This window comes from Talpa europaea (assembly GCF_964194135.1).
Source record: "Talpa europaea genome assembly, chromosome: 2".
Classification (NCBI taxonomy): Eukaryota; Metazoa; Chordata; class Mammalia; order Eulipotyphla; family Talpidae; genus Talpa; species Talpa europaea.
In genome coordinates, this window is record NC_140068.1 from 7423989 (window position 1) to 7443199 (window position 19211).

The window sequence follows — 19211 nt, forward strand, 5'->3', positions numbered from 1 at the left end:
CTAAACAAAATGTATATGTGTCCTTCATTTTAGTCCACAGAGTCAAGTCAGACTTTTGAACCCCAAAACTGTAAGAAAACACACTTTTAGGGGATAAATTTTGGGAATTTGTTACAGCAGCAACAGGTCATAAATATAAGATTGTTTAGAATCAAGATGCTGTACTTGGGCCTTTTGCTAATAAGTCCTTTGGTCTAGAATAAACTTTACTTTTTTTATAGAAGAACCTAGATGTGTTTGGTGATGGCAGCATGAAGAAAAAGAGAGTGTAGCTCGGAGCTAAGTTGAGAATGTTGAGGTCAGTGAAGAAATGAAGAGCTTTGTTAGTGTGGACAGCAAAGGGGGTGTGATTCAAATTCAGATGCAAGCCACCGTCCTCCAAGGAGTGAGTCCAAAATAAAGACACTGCATTTTGCTATTTCACTATTTTCTTTGCTCAGTTTACACAGAAATATTCTATATTTTCAGGAACGTATGTGCTACAGGGTGTCATTTTTATAATCTGAAATTTTTTCAACGTTATTGAGGTATGATTACCAAATAAAATTGTAATATATTTTGAAGTGCACATTATGATGATTTTATATACACACTCATTGTCAAAGTATTCGTTGCAATCTGGATATTTTTGTTAATTCTCTAAACAAAAATGTAGATGCCTGGTAAGAGGTCATAAAATATGCAAGTCAAAGGTTGTGGATCAACAGTAATTTGTGAAAAACCTAAATGTCTTCATACTAATTAACCTGAGAACTGCGGACCATTGGAGTTAATTGTGCAAATAGAGTTGCCAACATAGTAAGATCTGTAAGAGTAACACATCTCCTAGAAGCAATTATTTTTGTGAAGACCACCAGAGGGTGCTCTAACCTTTGTAGACGGTAAAAGCGCCGCCATTCGGCCCTGCCAGGGAGTTTGTTCTGTGAGCAAGCCCTTGCAGGAAGAAAATGAACACAGACGTGTATTTCAAATTTGTTTGCATATCATTTTACTAGATGTTTTCTCGTCTTTATTGTTTTCTTACAAGTCAACCTCAAAAACATGAAGCAGGAGAGATGAGCCATGCCTGTGTTTTTCAATTTAGTCCAAGGGCAAGTGACAATGAACACACAATGAAATTGAAGGGATCGTTTCCACACTGACATCTCGCCCCCAAACACCATGCAATGCTAAAAGTCACATCCCCATCATGCAAGGGCATTAAAATACATGGTGATTTAAAATCCTGGGTTTTATTATGGAATGCTAAATGTCTCCATGGGGCATGCTTCCCCTTTGGACTAAGGGTAGAGAAATACCAGTAAGTGCAATTGAGTCTCCTCACAACAAGAGAAATGATCTAAGTTTTAAAGTATAATCCATTTTTAATGTTTTCTCTGTGGTCTGTGGTTGTAGAGGGGAAGAGTAAAGATGTACAGAGGCCAGGAAATTGCTTCCTGTCTCACAACAGAGAGACACATGTAGCTGTTCAATATCGTGTTCATGAGACAGACTTTCTGTGAAGGGTGGGGGACTCCTCCCCAGTCCATTTCATAGTGGCGTTCAGAAGCTTTTATTGTTAGCGACATCTTGGGCAGGGAAGTCACCTCCGATTTCATGGACTCACCTTCTCTTATGAGGTAAGTATACAAAAAAATTGGAAGGGAAATAAATTGGAAAATTGAAACCAAACATTGTTGTTTTCAATTAGATTGAAGAAGAGAGGCAACTCTGACTTCAGGAGGCCAGGGCACCTTTTCAGTCCGTAATGACTTCTGAACAGACACCCTGGGTGCCTAAATGACTCACTCAATCTGTGTTATTACAGCAAAATATTACCTGTCATTGTCGCCTCCCTTCAGAAGACTTTAAAGTGTATTTTCTCTTTTATGCTACATCTCTATGATATTATTTGTAATTTAAAGGCTATCTGAGGACAATTATAATTACATGAGAAGAAAAAGTTCAAGGGCCAAACCCCTATCACTAAGCTGGACTCAAACATCTCCTGCCATGCTTGAAAAGGAAAAAAAAAAAAAAAAACCCAAGGCATTCCATCTCTTTCTATCTCTCACACTCAAGGAGCTCACGGACCTCAAAGCAGTATCATTCACACATGAGCAGACAGCCCAGGAGCAGGAGGGACGCTGACCGTTGGGGACCTGAAGACTCTACGTTCAAGGAAAAGGAGGCCCCTCAGGAATCGATGATGATTTGGCAAAGCCACTTCCCCAGTGGAGGGCATCCTGCCTGTCAAGGGCCGAGTCCCAGCAGTGACTGCACTTGAGCAAGGTCAAGGGGAGGGAGCACCTGGGCGTCCTGAGGAGCAGAGGAGCCAAACTCAAGTCCGAGTCCCACCCCAGCACTTGCAGCTCCCCCCAGATGCCTCACTTCTCAGAGCTTGTATCCTCCCTTGGTCTGAAGGGGCACCGATAATCCACAATCATGCCACAAAGACCACTGGGGTGCTGGAGAGGAACCCAAGACACATCACTCTACAAACTAAAAAGTGCTCCGTGAACATAAGGCATTTGGTTTCTTGCAGAAATCTGACTCCAAACACAGTCTCTTCCTTAGGCTTCTTGGAGTATTTGATAGTGTGTTGGATGATTCTTTCCTCTGATGTGCTGAATTTGTGGCAAAACTAGAATTATTAAAAGCCACAGATGTCCTTGCAGAACAAGACCATCTGCTCAGTCTGTGCTGTGAGGTTCTCACCAGCGAGGGTCTCATATCAGGCACCAGTTTGGGGCTACAGGCTGTCGTCCTCCTCTCAGCCCCAAAGAGGAGTCCCGCCGGGATCCTAATCCAGAGGCAGTGCCCCAGGTTTGGGGCTCCTTGTGCTCAGATCATCCACTTCCTTCCTGAGCTACCATTGTCTGTGTTATTCCAAAGTCCTCAGACCCTTCAGCTACAGGATGGGGTAGAGGAGCCTCACCTGGGACCAGGTGAAACTACCCAAAATCTACTTCATGGATGGGCACTCTCCATGAATAAAGTAGAAATAATCCAATATCCTTTGGACCAGAAAAATGGCTTCAAAGAGGGGCCAGTGCTACCCCTTGTCATGAAATGTACACCCACTCTTTTATAAATACCACTATTGTCCCTTCTCCTCTAGGTGGCTGCTTTTGCAGTAGCCCCCACTTCCTAACACAACACAATACTGAGTGAAGGTGTTTACAGAGGGAAAAAAGCTAAAGGGGGGGTGGGGCTAGGAGAGCAGGGTATAAAAGTGTGCCACTCATTTTAACTTACAATTGGGCAGTTCTGCAAAGTAACTGCTATAACCAACAATGCAAAAGCACGTCCAGAGTAACTTGACTTTTAAAATAACTGAAAGGCCTGGTCAAGTCATCATAGGGACCCCACTGGCCTGTGTGATGGAGCAGTATGAGGATTTCACACTAAAGGGTCAGTTAATATGGGTTAATGACAGGCCAAAGCAAGTCTTGAAGGTATTTGTAAGACCTGTTAAAAGCTTCTGGAGCACTTCCATTCAAGAAAGGTTTTTTGGGGGCCTCCCTGGTGGCACAGCGGTTGAGCACTGGGTTGAGAAGCTGCCCGCAGCCTCTGCAGCACCAGTTCAATCCCCGGCCGCTGGGCAAGGGTCCCACATGGCGCGCAGACCTCTCCTGCCACCCGCTGCTCCCCTCAGCAGTATATTTCTTCACTCTTCCTGTTCTGCTCTCCGCTCTGGCTCTGGTGAATTCTCTCACCCTCCCACGCTTCTGACTGTACCACAGTGCTTGTATAAATAAATAAATAAATCTTTAAAAAAAAAAAGACTTTTTTGGAATTTATTGGTTGGTGTTACAAACCAAAGCAACCAAAGGAATGAAGGAGGATGATCATTGTACAATTGTTACTTCCTCTTCCTTCAAAACTTTGTTTGCTTTTTGAATCCTACTCAACATTTGAATAGCTGACTACACACAGAATCAATAATTTCCTGAGTAAAGAAATTAGAAGACAGGCCCCTCAAACCAGCCTGAACGGTGACTCTCTCCAAGGGCCAGCAGGCACCTGTGAGTCAGCCCGCTTCCTCCATTGACCCAATCCCACTCCTGAATGCCTGCTGGGCCTAACTGACCGGCCTCTTCTCTTACAGGAGCTCCTAGGACAACACCTTGGTTCCTGCTGTTGTTTCTTAACGCAAAGGTTGTTGTTGACAAAGTATCGAGATTTCTTAGTACAACTTAAGGAAATATTCAACAACTGTTTCCATTCAGTTTGCATATAAAACTCAGGGGGTTATTTCCATTTGAATGTCAAGCCACACTTTGACTCTATAAAGTAACCCAAGTCATGTTGATAATGTGCTAAGGGTCAGGCCAGAGGCGGGGTTGGGTGGGTTGTGGTTATTCTTACAGCAAGAAATATTCATGGTGATATCAGTGAAGACTTTTCATCATGTTTTTCTAGTAAAATGAGTTCTCCTTCACAACAGACCTCCAAATTTCTATGTCTTCTTTTAGTCTTTAGACAAAAGACTATATTAGTTGTCTCTCATTTGGTGTAGGGTTTGTGGGCATAAACGGCATAAAGCTTAAAGCTTATTTACTAGAATGGATAAACTAAAATAAAAGTCTCCAGTTTAGAGAGTGACTTACAATCTATAGAGAAATCTAAACCTTCTGGGGAGACAGGGCGGAAGGGAAGCAAAGGGACAAGGAAAAGGAAAGATTATGAATGCATGCTCCCACATTTACCCTACAAGATTTCCTGAGCATTCCTCATACATCATAGTGCAACAAAATAACTCCAAGGGATCAAAAGTACTGCTATTTTTCTCAAGCAAAAAGTATACACTTGGAGAATATATACTGAGCAAAACATATTCCAGTATGTCATCTTTTAAACACCATCATTTGAACTTCTATAAATATACTTAAATAACAAACATATTATATGTAGCTATTCACACAACACACAAAGTAATACACAAACATACAAAAATAAAGCAATCACATATATCTCTGCTGTTGTTTTTGTTGGATTGCTGGGTTTTTTGTTTGTTTCAATAAAGATATTAAAAGAATTTGGGCATTGGAATCACCTCGTCCGGGTTGCTCCCAGGGATGCTGGGTGTAAATGTAGACATGTCTTAACACCAAACAGGGACATGACCACAATTCTCCTGGTGGGCTCCTTTTTGTCCCCCGTGGGAGTTAGAACTGCTCCAGGTAAGTAGAGATTCCCCCAGGGTAAATGTGAAAAGGAAACAGGACCCAGATACCCCGCCATCATCTGGGTAAGCTATCAAGCCGTCCTTTGGGGGAGCGGAGCACAGACGTGCCTCCCCTGACACGCTGTTCATCAAGGTTTCTCGAAGCCTGGAGAAGACACCTCGTTCTGGACCACAGGCTGGGGATGTGGGTTGCACCCCCACGCTGGTCCTGCTCCGGCGGCTGCAGGAAACCATCCCCCCAACTCAGCATGATTCAGAGGAGTCATTTACCCAACCAGGTGGAATATATACATCCTTCTTTGGGGAGACAGAATCATTCTATGAATAACTATCGCGGGTAAGACGGGATCTTTTGTCCAGACGCTGCGATTCTCTTGAGAGCAGGAAACAGAAGACTCATTTCTCACACCCCACCCGAGGCCCACAACCGTGAGTTCCCAGTAGGGACACAAAAGCTGTTCATCTGGATTCCGGTCCGGTCCCCATGGAAGCTGCACAGGTACAGCCAGGTGCTGCTGCTCTCGGGTGGCACTCGGCTCCCCTAAACTGCATCTTTACAGGGGGAGCTGATGCCTGAGGAGGGCTGTGTTGCAGCTTTCATTTTTAAGGGAAAAATGTAAGATCTGGCAACATTTTGAGTAATTGCTTGGGGTAAGTTATAAGGGGACAGAATCCTGGCTTGTCCTCAAATAGAATTTTCCAGAGAGAAGGAGGAGGTGGTTCTGAGTCACTGGGGGGTGCTTTCCGGGGCAGATGTGGGTGCCCGGTGCTGCTGGTAGATGTCCTGGATCAGCATGCTGTTCATGACTTTCCACTCCCTGTATTTTCTAGCTGTCAGCTTCGGGTCATCCAGCAACTGGTTAATCATGGCCAGGTCATGTTCTTTACACTGTTCAAGTAGGAAAAACAGAAGGAAGGGTCAATGTCATTGCTTACCTTTAATTAACCAGCTTCTGCCCTTTTACAAATGAATGCATATATAGGGAGCAGAAAATTATAAAAGTGTTTTTAAACATTAATATTCTAATCCCTATACCAGTCCTAGGAGGTGTGGAGAGACATCTTTACCTATGCATGTCAAACACAAGCCCAGTTCCAGGGGACTCCCTGGTGGCCTAAGGGTTAAGTCCCAGCCTATCACTACTGCAGCCTGAGTTCTATCCCCAGCCAGGGAGCTACCCACATGGCATAGCAGACCTCTCCTATCTCCCCGCTGCTCCCGTCAGCAGTGTGTTTCAGTCTGCCTATTCTGCTCCCCACTCTGTCCCTGGTGAATCCTCTCATCATCCTCCACATCTTTGGCCCATACCCCAGTTCTTGTATGCAAAAAAAAAAAAAAACCAAGCCAGGTTCCCACCCAAGTGGCAGTGGAAGAAGCAGACATAGAGCCAAGATCTTCCCGGTTGCTCTTTCTTGATGGACCCCTATTGCACAGCATCACACCTGCCTCAGTGTGACCACTGGCCCTCCTAAAACTCCTAATTTTGTGACCATTTCACTGAACATTCACTCTTCAATGAGTAAACTGGAACATAGTACTTTACCTAAGACATAAGATAAAAAATTCTTTTTCATATTTTATTAAATTATCTTAATGTTTAAATAATCACACATATTTATACAGAATAAACATATAGGCTGTCATTCAAGACCACCAACATTCCATGAGAAAAATCTTCCAATGTTACTAATAGTATAAACCATCTCTCCGTATTATGTCACCTGCCTCCCATGAACTCAATGATGCACGTTTCTGAAATATCTGAGTTGGACTGGGGGAGTTTTCTATAGTCAAGTAATGAAGTAAAAAGAAGATGCATCAACCACTACATCCAAAAAAGATCACACAGTCCTTACAGATTTATCCCAAATCTATCGCTGTTTCTTCTATCCTTAGAGCTATGAATCCAATTGAGATATAAAATCCACTATATTATCCTTGCTCTGCTGCTACAGCCTCCTAAGTGGGCTCCCTGCCTCCAGTGTGCACTTCATCCCTGCCCTCTGCGTGCTGGCCAGGGAGCCTCCTCGAATGCTGGATCATCTTAAGGGCCCCCTTAATGTCAAGCTTCCATGGACTTGAGGTCCTTTTGTGGGATCCTCCACTTCCTTCTTACTTTCTCCTCTAAGAGTGTGAGTTTGACTATACACACACACACACACACACACACCAGACCATATCTCCCCACACACCACATTGGGGGGGCCCTCCTTACCCTCACTCACTGGATCAACTCTGATCCCAGGGTTGCTTTCACCAGGAACACATTCCAATCTTTACTATAAACCTTAAATCTATTCTCATTTTAGGCATCATGTACTCAAAAAATATCCCCTGAACCCCCAGATTACGCTGAGGAGGTCTGTGAATGTTCTTGTGTTTTCCCATGTTCGGGGCACACTGAGAACTTAGCATCATGCTGAGATGACCCTGGATCTGCCACCACACCTGTGCTAAAGCTGCTTAAGGCAGGTGACAGGATGCCTGTTTCATTCACCCACGTCCCCTCACCTGGCACATGTTGCTTGCTGAGCCAGCGCTCTCTGGCCGCCCCCAGCAGGCATGTGTGTAGCGAAGTTGACCTCCGTGTCCGCTGTTTGCAGTTCAAACTTCTGACCACTGCAGCAGAGGATTCCTGCTTCTCTCTGTCATCATATTTTTCACCCATTTTTCCTCAAATGACAACCTCAAAACGCCTCATCTTTTCTCATACTTCCTCCCCAGCCTCACTCACAGCTGGTCAGCTTATGCTCTATTTTTCTGCAGAAATGGAAGCAATTAGAACACTTTTCCACGTCCCTACTGCCCGCTGCCTGCACCAGCATGAGCATGTGGCATCATCACCCCTGTTCAATGGGGTGAAATATCTACATTCTCTCCACTGGTGACTGCCACCTTCTCTCCCCTACTAGAGAATTTACTCGAGCTATTCTCTCTCCCAGCTTCCATCTCCACCTGCTCATCCTTACTGGCTCCATGCACGGTCTTCCTTCTCCCACCGCTGAAGTCCTCTCTTGACCCCACACTGCTGTTCCAGCTCATCCTTCCCTCCTCACCTTACCTCCCATGACCCCGTGCCCACGCTGTTCAGGCCTCGGCCCTCAGGTTCCCCTGCCATCCCCCCTCAGCTGCTCTTGTTAAGGCCATCGGTGCTGTTCAATCCAATAATCAATCATGCAGCTTCTTTTTGAATAGCATCTAAAATGCCAGCTGCTCCTCGGGTGCTTTGAGAAACTTGTATCAGGAACAGCCTCCTCTGTCCCCTCTCTGCACACACTGATTGCATTAAAGAGCGCTCACACTGAGTGTGCACGGGTGGCTGGACCCCTTTAAAGTGCGCAAGTTTGGGGATCCCTGGGTGTGCCTTGGTCATGCTCTGGTATAACCAAAGAGGGGGAAACAGCAGGATGACCAGGAGCAAGAAACAGGCAGGAGGTAAGAGCGGGTGAGTCGGGTGGCTGGCAGGGCCAGGAGCGCCTGCTCTCTCTCTCTCTGACTGCAACATCGAGGATTCACAAACATCTTTTTTTTAAAAAAAAAAAATCATAGTTTAACTGATTTTTTTTAAAAAGATTTATTTATTCATGCATACAAGAACTGGGGTACAGGCCAGAGGTGCAGGAGGTGAGAGGATTCACCAGAGACAGAGAGGGGAGCAGAACAGGCAGATCTCCTGAAATACACTGCTGAGAGGAGCAGCGGGCGAGACAGGAGAGGTCTGCTGCGCCCTGTGTGTTTCTCCCTGGCCGGCCGGAAATCGAACCTGCCCTGCAGAGGCTGCGGACAGCTTCACAGCACTGCATTCAACCGCCTGCACCACCAGGGAGGCTCTCACAAACATCCTTTTCTACAAAATAGCAAGTCTCCTCCACTGACATCACTGTACTGATATTCACGTGAGGTCATTTAAGCACTTTTACTTGTCTTTGGGAGATTTTCACATCTGCTTCAGAGGGAGAGTTAATAATTTATTGAAAAAACTAGTAAGATCTTTTCAGATCATTATACTTTGGAAAAGTGATTTTTTAAAGGCAAAAATAAATTAATCACCTCTAAACCTGATAAAAATGTTTTAAAGGAGAGTTTCTTTAACTTTGAGCTGTGGTTTTAAGCTCTAAACATTTCAGATTTCTTCTATTTAAGCTCAAGTATGTTAGATCTTTCATGGATTTAAAAAAAAAAAAAAAAGCCTAGATAAGAACAGAGGGGAAGGAAACTAATTAAACAACAAAACCCGCTGAGCTCCTTCCTAAAGGACAGGCCCCCACGGGGTCAGCAGCCTCAGGCCACTGGGCTCCCCTGTGGTGCAGGAGGCTCCTAAGGCTTTGACAATGGCCTTTAACCCACCCTGCTAGCTTTCTGGCAGCCAGCAAGGTTGGTGGGGGTTCCAAATTATACTATCAAAAAGAGAAGCTGTATTTTCATTTTTCACTCCAGATGTTCAGAACATGGTATGACTCAAGACCTAGCCTTGGAAATGAATCCTGCAGAGCAGCTAGTGGACAAGGAGGATCCTCTGTCATAAGCCAGCATCACCCCAAGAGAAAGTCTCAGTGAGACCCGTTACTCATTCTTTTTAAAATCAGGACAAGCTTAGCCAAAAGCCAGTGGATATTGAGCAACCTGAAATTCCCAACAATCCACGTTTAGTGCATGCCTTCATAAATTGCTCAGCTTCCTAGAATTTCCATAGAGCATTTTCTCTAAGACAATACCAGTAGAGAGATTTTTCTTTACTTATAGAATGTGCCTATCACCAATATCAACACTACTGCTACAGCAGCTCCTTGTTTCTGCAAGAAACTATTGTTTATGTTTATCCACACTCTAGCTTTGAAGTTTTTTTTTTTTTTAGTAAATTGAATATGTATAATACAATGTCACATACATAGGGAAAAGTGCACAAATAATAAAGTTTGTGTTTGATGAAGTTTCACAAAATGAACGCATCTGCGCCGCCCCCACCAAGGTCAAAAACGACCCTCGCCCAGCACCCCAAAAGCTGTGTTCCTTTCCAGCCACATCCTTCCCACCAAAGGCAACCACTGTCCTGACTGCTTTGAGTCTCAAAGAGAGTTAAATACATTCAATAGATAAAATAATTCTCATAGCCCTGACGTGAGCAAACATACCCGGACCAAGTTATCTTTCTCTAATGAATGGGCTGATACACTTATTGATACACTTACTGATGCCAGCCAGGCCAAGCTCCTCATCATCCTGGTCTCCTACCTCCCAATAAGGTAGGCCCACAGAGCACGGGTTACATTCCATGGACCTCAAAATCCTCCTTCCCATTTGGGAAAACTTAGAGATCTGCCGAAAGGAATGCCCAGGAGAGAGAGTAGTCTCCATCCTGCCCTGTACCTGAGTGTCATCCCCCTCTTGGAATGGAGGCTGAACCAGAGACCTGCTTCTGCAGGATACTCAATGTGATTCAACCAGATTCAATGTGATGTCACCACTGGGATGAGCTGGGACCTTTCTTCTCACTCTCCCTGTCTTACTCACTCTGAGAAGTTTCCTTCCATTTGGGGCGCTGCCCTATGAAGAGAAACTGGGAACAGCCTCCAGGCAGGAGACAATGGACCATTAAGACCCTCCATCTAACTTCCTGCAAGGAACCAAATCCCATCAGAGCCCAAGAGAGAGCTGGACGCACACCCTGCCTGGTGTAGGGGGTAGGGGGTGCAGCCCAGCTGAGCCAGGCCTGCAACCCTGTGATGGAGCTGCTGGGGAACCACCTAACCGCATCCAGATCCCCAGCCCACAGAAACTGAGAAAAAGAAATGTGTGCAGTTGCTGCCTTTGCAGGTGCTTTGCTACCTCTCCATAGGTAACTAGTACACAGGGAGCAAAGAAAAAGCTACAGAGTCCATTCATCCCATGGGCTTGGAGAGTCAGGGGTCACATTACAGGCCAAAAATCCCTTGACACTTTGCAAAACCCAGGGTCCCTGTGGCCAGGACAGGCATGGTCCTGTGAAAATCTCTAATTCTGAGATTGCTTCCCTATGGGAAGCTGAGACCCTGGTCTTTCTCCATCTAGAAATAGTCTCAACTTCCCACACTCTTCTCAGCCTCTTCTTCCAATGTGATGCAACATGTCACCCGCTGATAGGAGTTTACCAAGGCCATTTCCTCCGTCGTGAATTCCCTTCCTTCTCTGGGTATCCTTCATCTCCTGCTCATGGGCCAGCTGTCAGCATCTCCAAGACAGTGTACCTGACTAGGGTCTCTGGACGACTGAAGCACCCCAAGTTGTAGCAACTACAGTGCTCATCACATTCCATTCTAACTCTTTTCTCTTGTTTCCATTGTCCAGTGGGGTCCATTCAATGACCCCTGAGGCCTAGAATATTTCTGGTGCATAGTAAGATTCAGAAACTATTTTTTCAATGAAAAATGTGTTCACCCTCAGTAATCATAAACAAAACAGTAAAATCCCCACATGCTATGACATATTGCGGTGCAAGACCAACATCAACGCTATACAATCTGTGGATTTAACATATTTGCCTCTAAAAGTGCCAATGATTTCTTTCATCACTGAATATTGGAGAGTTTCTCTGCTTTGGGATTTTTCCTTTGTATAATTTAACTTCACCTCTGCCTTTTATTTTTCAGCCTAATTTTTGCAGCCTTTATGGAGGCTTCCACTTCTATTGACTAACTGGGACATTTGACTAAAGGTCTCACAGTCATCTCTTTGTGGCCTTGTCTTTTTAATTGCTGATATTTCTTCTTGCCAAAAGACATAAACTCTTAATAGAAAAGGACAGTCACAAAAAAAGAATGACATTGCAGGATCTATGAAGATTTTTCAGAATCCTTTGCTAATTCATGACTATTTTATAAAATATCCCAGCCTCCTCCTGTTTGTGCCATAATCTCAATGTGAAAGCAAAATGCTTTTGACATAAAGCACCATTTTTTTTTTGTTATAGGAAGCCCTGAAAATAACTTCAGTACATCCTGTACACTGTCTCTCATTCCTATTGTGGAAACATCTGCTGCTCTATTATCTTCAAGTGTGTATTTCCCAGCTTCCCTGGTGTTTCTTGGCTCTAGAACCTACCGCTGAGAGTCACTTAGTCGTTGCTATAGGTGAAGCTAGAAATTTTCTTCTGAAAGTAGTACAGAAGAATAACCCTCTAATGAATCAGGTAAAATGCAAGATCTCACAAATAAAACTGTTTATGCTCATCAATATTGGATAAAAGGACAAACTGCAAGTGGTCCTTCCCTCCCAGGAGCTTAACATTTGACATTTTCTACCAAATGAAAGTAAAAATAAAGGTCTTTTGTAGAAAACTCTGTTGGGTGTTACCCTGGGAATGTCCCATGCTCTATGCTGTCCAGAGTCACCTCAACCTGCAGAGATTATATCTGCATTTTCTGCTCCCCCCTCCACCCACACACACACACTGTGGTCAGCATGAATCTTTTTGCAAGAATCAGTCATTCTCTCCTCACTTCCACAGACTTCATCCCCAATCTGAAATGTTTTACCTTCAATGTGCTATTCAAAGTTCGGATTTTGTGGAGTTTCTCATTTATGGATGGATTTTTGCACCGCTTAACAAAGGATTTTCTCAACTCCTTTTTGGTTGAAGGTCGTCGGTCCCCAAGAGGAGATAGACTAGCTTGTTCTAATGATTTGTAGAGCTTTTCCATTTCATCATCGTCAGATACTTTCGCTTCTTCTATGAAAAAAAAAAAAAGGCAATAACAGTAAACTGAGTTAAAATCAAGGAGAGAACACTGGTGGTACAGGGATTTAAAAGTCTCAGTACTCAAACTATTGTCATCCACTGTAGCTTGAGTTCGATCCCCAGCCAGGGAGCAACCCACATGGTGCAGCAGACCTCTCCTGTCACACCAGCTGCTCCCCTCAGCAGTGTATTTCAATAAATCTGCCTGTTCTTCTCCAGACTCTGTCTCTGGTGAATCTTCTCACCCGCTGCACCTCTGGCCTACATCCCAGCTCTTGTATGCATAAATAAATAAAAATAAATAAATCTTTTTTAAAAATCAAGACAAGAACAGTAGACACTGCAGTCCTAAAACAAGACCCTCCTGACACCTTGGCCTCAGATTTCTAGCCTCCAGAAATGTGAGACAATACATGTTTGTTGTCCCAGCTACCCAGCTAGTGGTACTTTGTAATAACAGGGCCATGTTTCCTCAAAGGCACTAGGGGAGGCTGTGTTTCCGGTATGTCTCTCAGTTTCTGGCTGTTCCTTGGCTTGTGACAGCACAACTCTGCCCTTCACAGAGTGTTTTCCCTGTGTGACCATCTCTGCTTCCAAATTTCCCTCTAATAAGAAACCCAGTCACATGTTAAACATGTCAGAGTTCTCTCCCTCCCACACATACTTTCTTTCCCCTCATTCAAACTTCAACACATTCAGGAAGGTGCTTTCTGTGTGTGAACTCGATCCTTTAAGTAATAGCAGAACTTTAAATTTTACACCCAGGTAACATGGACCTATTGGGTTAACTGAAAGTTAATACCAAATTCCCATAAAATTTGACCTAATAATGTTCAGGGAACAAATATTCCCTATTTGGATTCCCTTAGAAACTGGAGATGATAGCAAGCAATGAGTATGTTCAGAGAAAGTTAAAGGTGTTGAAGAAATGGGAAAAATGAAGGACAAAACATCACATGGTCTTGCCTCTCAACCATCAGTGACTCAAGGACAAACTGGAAGATGATATTTAATAACCTGATTCCAGAACTGTGCTAAGGACAACAAAATAATAAATGCTGCTGTCAGGAGTTGATATCAAGAAAATGCCCTTATTGGCTTTTTTTCTCGTTGTCTAAGAGATGCACAACATATCGCTAGACACACAGTGGACATACGTAGGAGCCGACCCACCCACAACCTCGCCAGGGGCTGCATAGTCTTCACTCCTGCAGGGAACTGGTGCTCAGTCAGCTCTTCACAGGCCCATGAGATGAGCCCCAATAATAACAGAAGAGATGATAAATCAGATCACCAGAACCCAAAAGATAACAGCACACAATGAAACACACTAGAACTTGACCCCAAAAAAGCGGGGAGGAACCTTCCCAATGTCAACGCAAAGACCAACACTGGGATGTGAACCCCACAGAACTAGCCCTCAACCTTAAGAGGGTCCTCCATTAAGTAGATATGTGAAATCTCCCTTCAAACTTTATATGTAAATATTTTTCTAAATTGTAATTTCATAGTAGAAATGACTAGCTATTTCCCTTGCCTTATGAAATTGTAAAAATAGAACAAGAAAAAAGAAATGTGGAAAAGACCAGTGGCCTCTCTCCCATCAGTAGAGAAGCCAAGTTCAGAATTTCCATCTCCCTTGTCTTCTGAAGCAAAATAAATGAAGGTGTCTGACCCTCAAGGATTCCCAAGAAATTGTCCTTCCTCTCAAGTGTATATTTTAGACTTCTACGTAAAATGGTGGAACTTCAATTTTTCACTGAATAAGGCACTTTATGATCCATCTCGTCGAGCCTCACAAATGCTTTGCTAAGGAAGATGAAGACCTATTTTTATTTTATGGATGGATGAGAAATGAAAAAAAAGAAGATGCTTGAAAAGCAGTAAGTGATCTGTCCCAAATGCAAGTCAGCGATGGACTGGAGAATGAAAATTCAGTTCCACACTGCGGGGGGTGGCGGGTCTAGAGAAGTCTCCAGAAACTTTAACAAGCAAACAGCCACCTCGGGACCTTGTTAAAATGCAGATTCTGGTTCAGTCTTTCCGGGAGGCTGCTGAGACTGTAAATTTTTAACGAGCTCCTAGGTGACGCCACCACCTAGTCTAGGGACCGTGTTTTGAGTAGAAGGCGAGCCCGGCCGTCAGCCGCTGGCTCCCTGAGTGGGAGGGGACGAGGCTGGACTTACAGCCACAAAGTTGGGACTCCTCCAGGAAGCAGCTGCTATTTTCTCTGTGACATGTCCTAATTTTAAAGGAAAAAAAATCTGGCTTTGCTGCAAGGAGACTATTCAGATCCCCGCTCTCATTGGCATCTCCTGGGGTGTGGAGGTAGGAATTTGAGGGAACCCTCTCACATCTGTTAGACTAGGTCAGAGCATCTGAAGGGGCAGGACTAAGAAGCATCCCCCACGTGGGGCCAGTATTCCAGTGATTTAGACTCAAAGCAGGAACAGTGCTTTTGACGTTAGCACACAAGACAAAGCAATTTGTCTGATGTTAACACTGGGCTAGAAGTTCGCTCCTTCCCCAGTGATGCCCAATGATGTGCAACAACACCCTGTGGTCCTCCCACGGGCTGTGCCTATTGTCTGCGTCTGACAGGACAGGCGAGCTCCCACAGGCCAGAATTTGGCTGTCAAGAACACTCTACACAGATGATCTCTTTAAATGCTACATTTTCGACTCTGCCTCCCCCAGTATCTTATTTTTGGTGTTTCCTTGTGCTTTCTAGAATGTGGTTTCTCTTTTTGATTTAGAACATGCAGCTGGCATCAGGAGACAGGAGGGGAATCATATGCCATATTTTGTATCAGGATTTGAACAGAAAGCTTTTTGAGATGGGAAAAATCTAAATGACACCCCCAAGAAGATAGTGTCAGTTGCCAAACATAAAGCACTTGGAAAGGCTTCGGGAGAAAACAGTATCTCCCGTTTCATGGGCCAGATTCTAAGTGTGAGGAAGGAAAGGCCGTGCTTGCTACAAAAAGAAGAAATAGAAGCAGTATCTAGGCGTTCTGTGCAGCCTTGGAGACTTTGCAAATTGTATTAATGTAGCACCTGATGCCAACAGATCAGAAGTGTGTTACAGGCGTTCCCTAATGAAGCATCTAACACTTCAACTACATAGCAAAAGTCTGAGAATCACAGTGACAGACAAATTTTGATTATATAACTAAGATAAATCTGGACGACAGAGTCCAGCACAGTATAATGTTGAGCGGGAGATCTGCTTCTGTGGCCGCTGATAGAGACAGCAATGATATATTGAGTTATTAGTAGGGGGCTGGCACTGTTAACTGTTGAGACACCACCCTCTCATTCTCTTCGTAACAACCCTATGAGGAAAGCGTCATGAACCCCAGTGTAAAAGAGAGAATGTGAAGATGTAGAAAACTGAAAACTTGGATCAAGTCACAAAGCGATAAATCTAGGTTCTGACCCAGAATTCATTGCCTCAGAAACTATGCCAGACTATCAATAGGCTTGATATACTTTCTTTTTGAATAAAACACAATGAAGAAGATTTCAAATCAGGTAAGATATTGTTGATGAAAATGTAGCTGAGGCTGAGGCCAAGGCTCAGAGCCATGCCCCTCCTCTGTCTTCCTGGGGATAATTCCATCCAGAGCCTCCATTTCTGGGGTGCCCAGGATTTGTGCCTCAAACCCTGCCTCAGAGTCACAGGGCACCAGAGTCGAGGGCAAGAGTTTCATAAACTGCTGATCAGATTCTCTGCAGGGGCGTAGGGAGTGTGAACCGGTAGAACCAGGAGTAGAAGGAGGGAGTCCAGGTCAGGCCTGGACGCAGCCCTGTATACAGCAGTGGTGGAAGTGCTTAGACAGAACACGGCATCTGGAGGATGCAACAGTGACCTCTAGTTGGGAAAAAGGGATTTTTTAAAAAAAAAGATAGCAAGGAAAAGAAATCCTCTATGAGATAAATCAAATAAATTAAGAAAGAAGAAAATCAGAGAGCGAGAACACTGAAATATAAAGCTAGTGTTTCACTTGTGTCTTATAATCTGCAGAAGAGTAGTTTTGCTTTGACTTCTCTTGTTTATCTACATTTTGTTTACTTTGCCTGCCAGAGTCATCTACCTATTTTCTGTTAGGTTTCCGATGTTTCTATTAAATAAGGCAACTCACTGTATTAATGCTTTTGCCAACAAGAACAAACCTACTCTATTGGGTGATATTTAATGCTGTTCTTTTGTTTAATATGATTGTATCTTGTGCCCAAGCAACTGACAGAAACTTCAAAATTCTTAAAACAAATATTCCATTTATTTTTAAAATCATATGTGCACCCAGGGGTATGTGTAAAACTTAATGTAAACATAAAATTTGTATATTCGCTCACATCCTAAAAAAACAAAAATCATGGGAAAGCATTAAAAAAGACATTTAGTCAGGTTTTTCTTATTAATATGTTTGTGAGATGCAAGTTAAATGGAAAAAATGCAGAAAAAGCTGGGAAAATGCCTAAAATTAAGGTTACAAATCCAATCCTCTGTAGGGAAATATACCAACCGTGGCCCCATAACATCCTGGATCCCTCAGCCATGGGTTTCCATGATGTGAGCAAGTGAACCCAACAGATAGAAATGGAAGATACAGAGGAGGGCTGGATCACACTTGAGACACACTTTGGAACAAGAACCATGAGGAAAGAAGAAGGCAGAAGTTTACCTATGTCCATTTAAGTAGGCAGAAAATGAAAGTTTCTTTTCTTCCCCTTATAAGATAGAATTCCCTTTTTCCTTATCTCAATGATCACAGTCTACTGTGATCTATAATTACTTAATTTACCTTATAGAAAATCTTCAGCTTACATATTAGAGCTATATATTAAAATATAGCCATCAAATCCCTACTAGAAAACCTTTCCCCAACAAATGACAACAAACCTGTAGAGTTGTAACTATATTTAATGCTCAGGGAACTGAATGTTCTGGAAAATCTATGATTGATCCTTGATTCCTCTCTTTCCTTTGGACATTTGATCCATTCATTCATTCAGTTCATCCAACAAGTATTCTTTAAAAGTTTACCATGCACTAAGGCCATATTTGGTAGAGATTAAGGATAGTCTAAAACAGGCAGGAAACCTTAATCTTATGTTCATACATTGTACATTTACAATACATGCGAAATATGTGTATTTTTTCTACAATCCCATCTTGCTTTCAACTTAGTCCAAGCCACCATCATTTCACTGTTGGCCTATTTCAATAGCTACATAACTGGTCTAATAGTCACTTTCCATATGTTGATCTTTTCAAAATGCAAGCTACATCATAACCCTCTCCAGCTTTAATTTCTCCTAAAATACCCCATTGTACTTAAGACAAAATCCAAACACCTTATATGACCTGCTAGTTGCCACATAAACCAGATGCTCCATTCCCTTTCTCTGCTTCCAATGTCCATGCTTTTCTTCTCTTCTCTAGCCATAGTGTATTTCTTTCTGTTCCTTGAACTGCAAAAATAGTACCAATTCTGGAGCACATTGTTTTTCTCCACCTGGGGCACTTTGCCAGCTGTTGTTCACATTTATAGGTCCTTTTGTCTCATTCAGTTCCCAATGTCATCTCTTCAAGAAAGTCCTCCCCAGGCATCACTCTCCCAGATTTCAAACTATACTACAAAGCCATAATAATCAAAACTGCATGGTATTGGAACCAGAACAGACACATAGACCAATGGAACCAAAGAGAAAACCCAGAAATAAACCCACAGATTTATGGTCAACTAATCTTTGACAAAGGAGCAAAGAATATGCACTGGAGCAAATAAAGTTTGTTCAATAAATGGTGCTGGGAAAACTGGGTCGCTACAGGCCAAAGAATGAAACTTAACTACTACCTCATACCATGCACAAAAACCAACACAAAATGGATTAAAAAACTAGACATAAGACCTAAAACCATAAAATATATATAAGGAAATATAGGCAAAACACTACATGACATGCACCTCAAAGACATCTTTACAGATACATTACCCAAAGCAGTGATGATAAAGGCAAAGATCAACAGCAGGGACTACATCAAATTAAAGAGCTTCTGCACAGCAAAAGAGACAGTAATCAAAACAAAGAGAAACCCCACCAACTGGATGAAAAGTTTTGCAAACAACACTAATGATAAAGGACTGATCACAGAAAATCTACAAAGAGCTGATGAGACTCAACAACAACAAAGAAAATAATCCAGTCAAAAAATGGGCAGAAGAGCTAAAAAGAAACTTCTCCAAAGAGGAAATACAAATGGCCAACAGGCATATGAAAAAATGTTCAACATCACTTGCTATCAGGGAAATGCAAAT

The 19211-nt window shown here is 43.1% G+C and overlaps 1 protein-coding gene across 1 annotated transcript in view; it reads right to left on the reverse strand.

Annotated features, from left to right (window-relative positions):
• Positions 1-5897: 5897 nt before the first annotated feature.
• IPCEF1 (interaction protein for cytohesin exchange factors 1) overlaps positions 5898-19211 on the reverse strand; it is a gene marked incomplete at its 3' end in the record, with an annotated part of 66240 nt that continues 52926 nt past the window's right edge. Inside the window, exons 8-9 of the mRNA XM_084257741.1 lie at positions 12683-12876; positions 5898-6059 (exon numbers count right to left, since the gene is read on the reverse strand). Coding sequence (XP_084113867.1) covers positions 5898-6059; positions 12683-12876 — 356 coding nt within the window. The remainder of the gene's footprint in view (positions 6060-12682; positions 12877-19211) is intronic.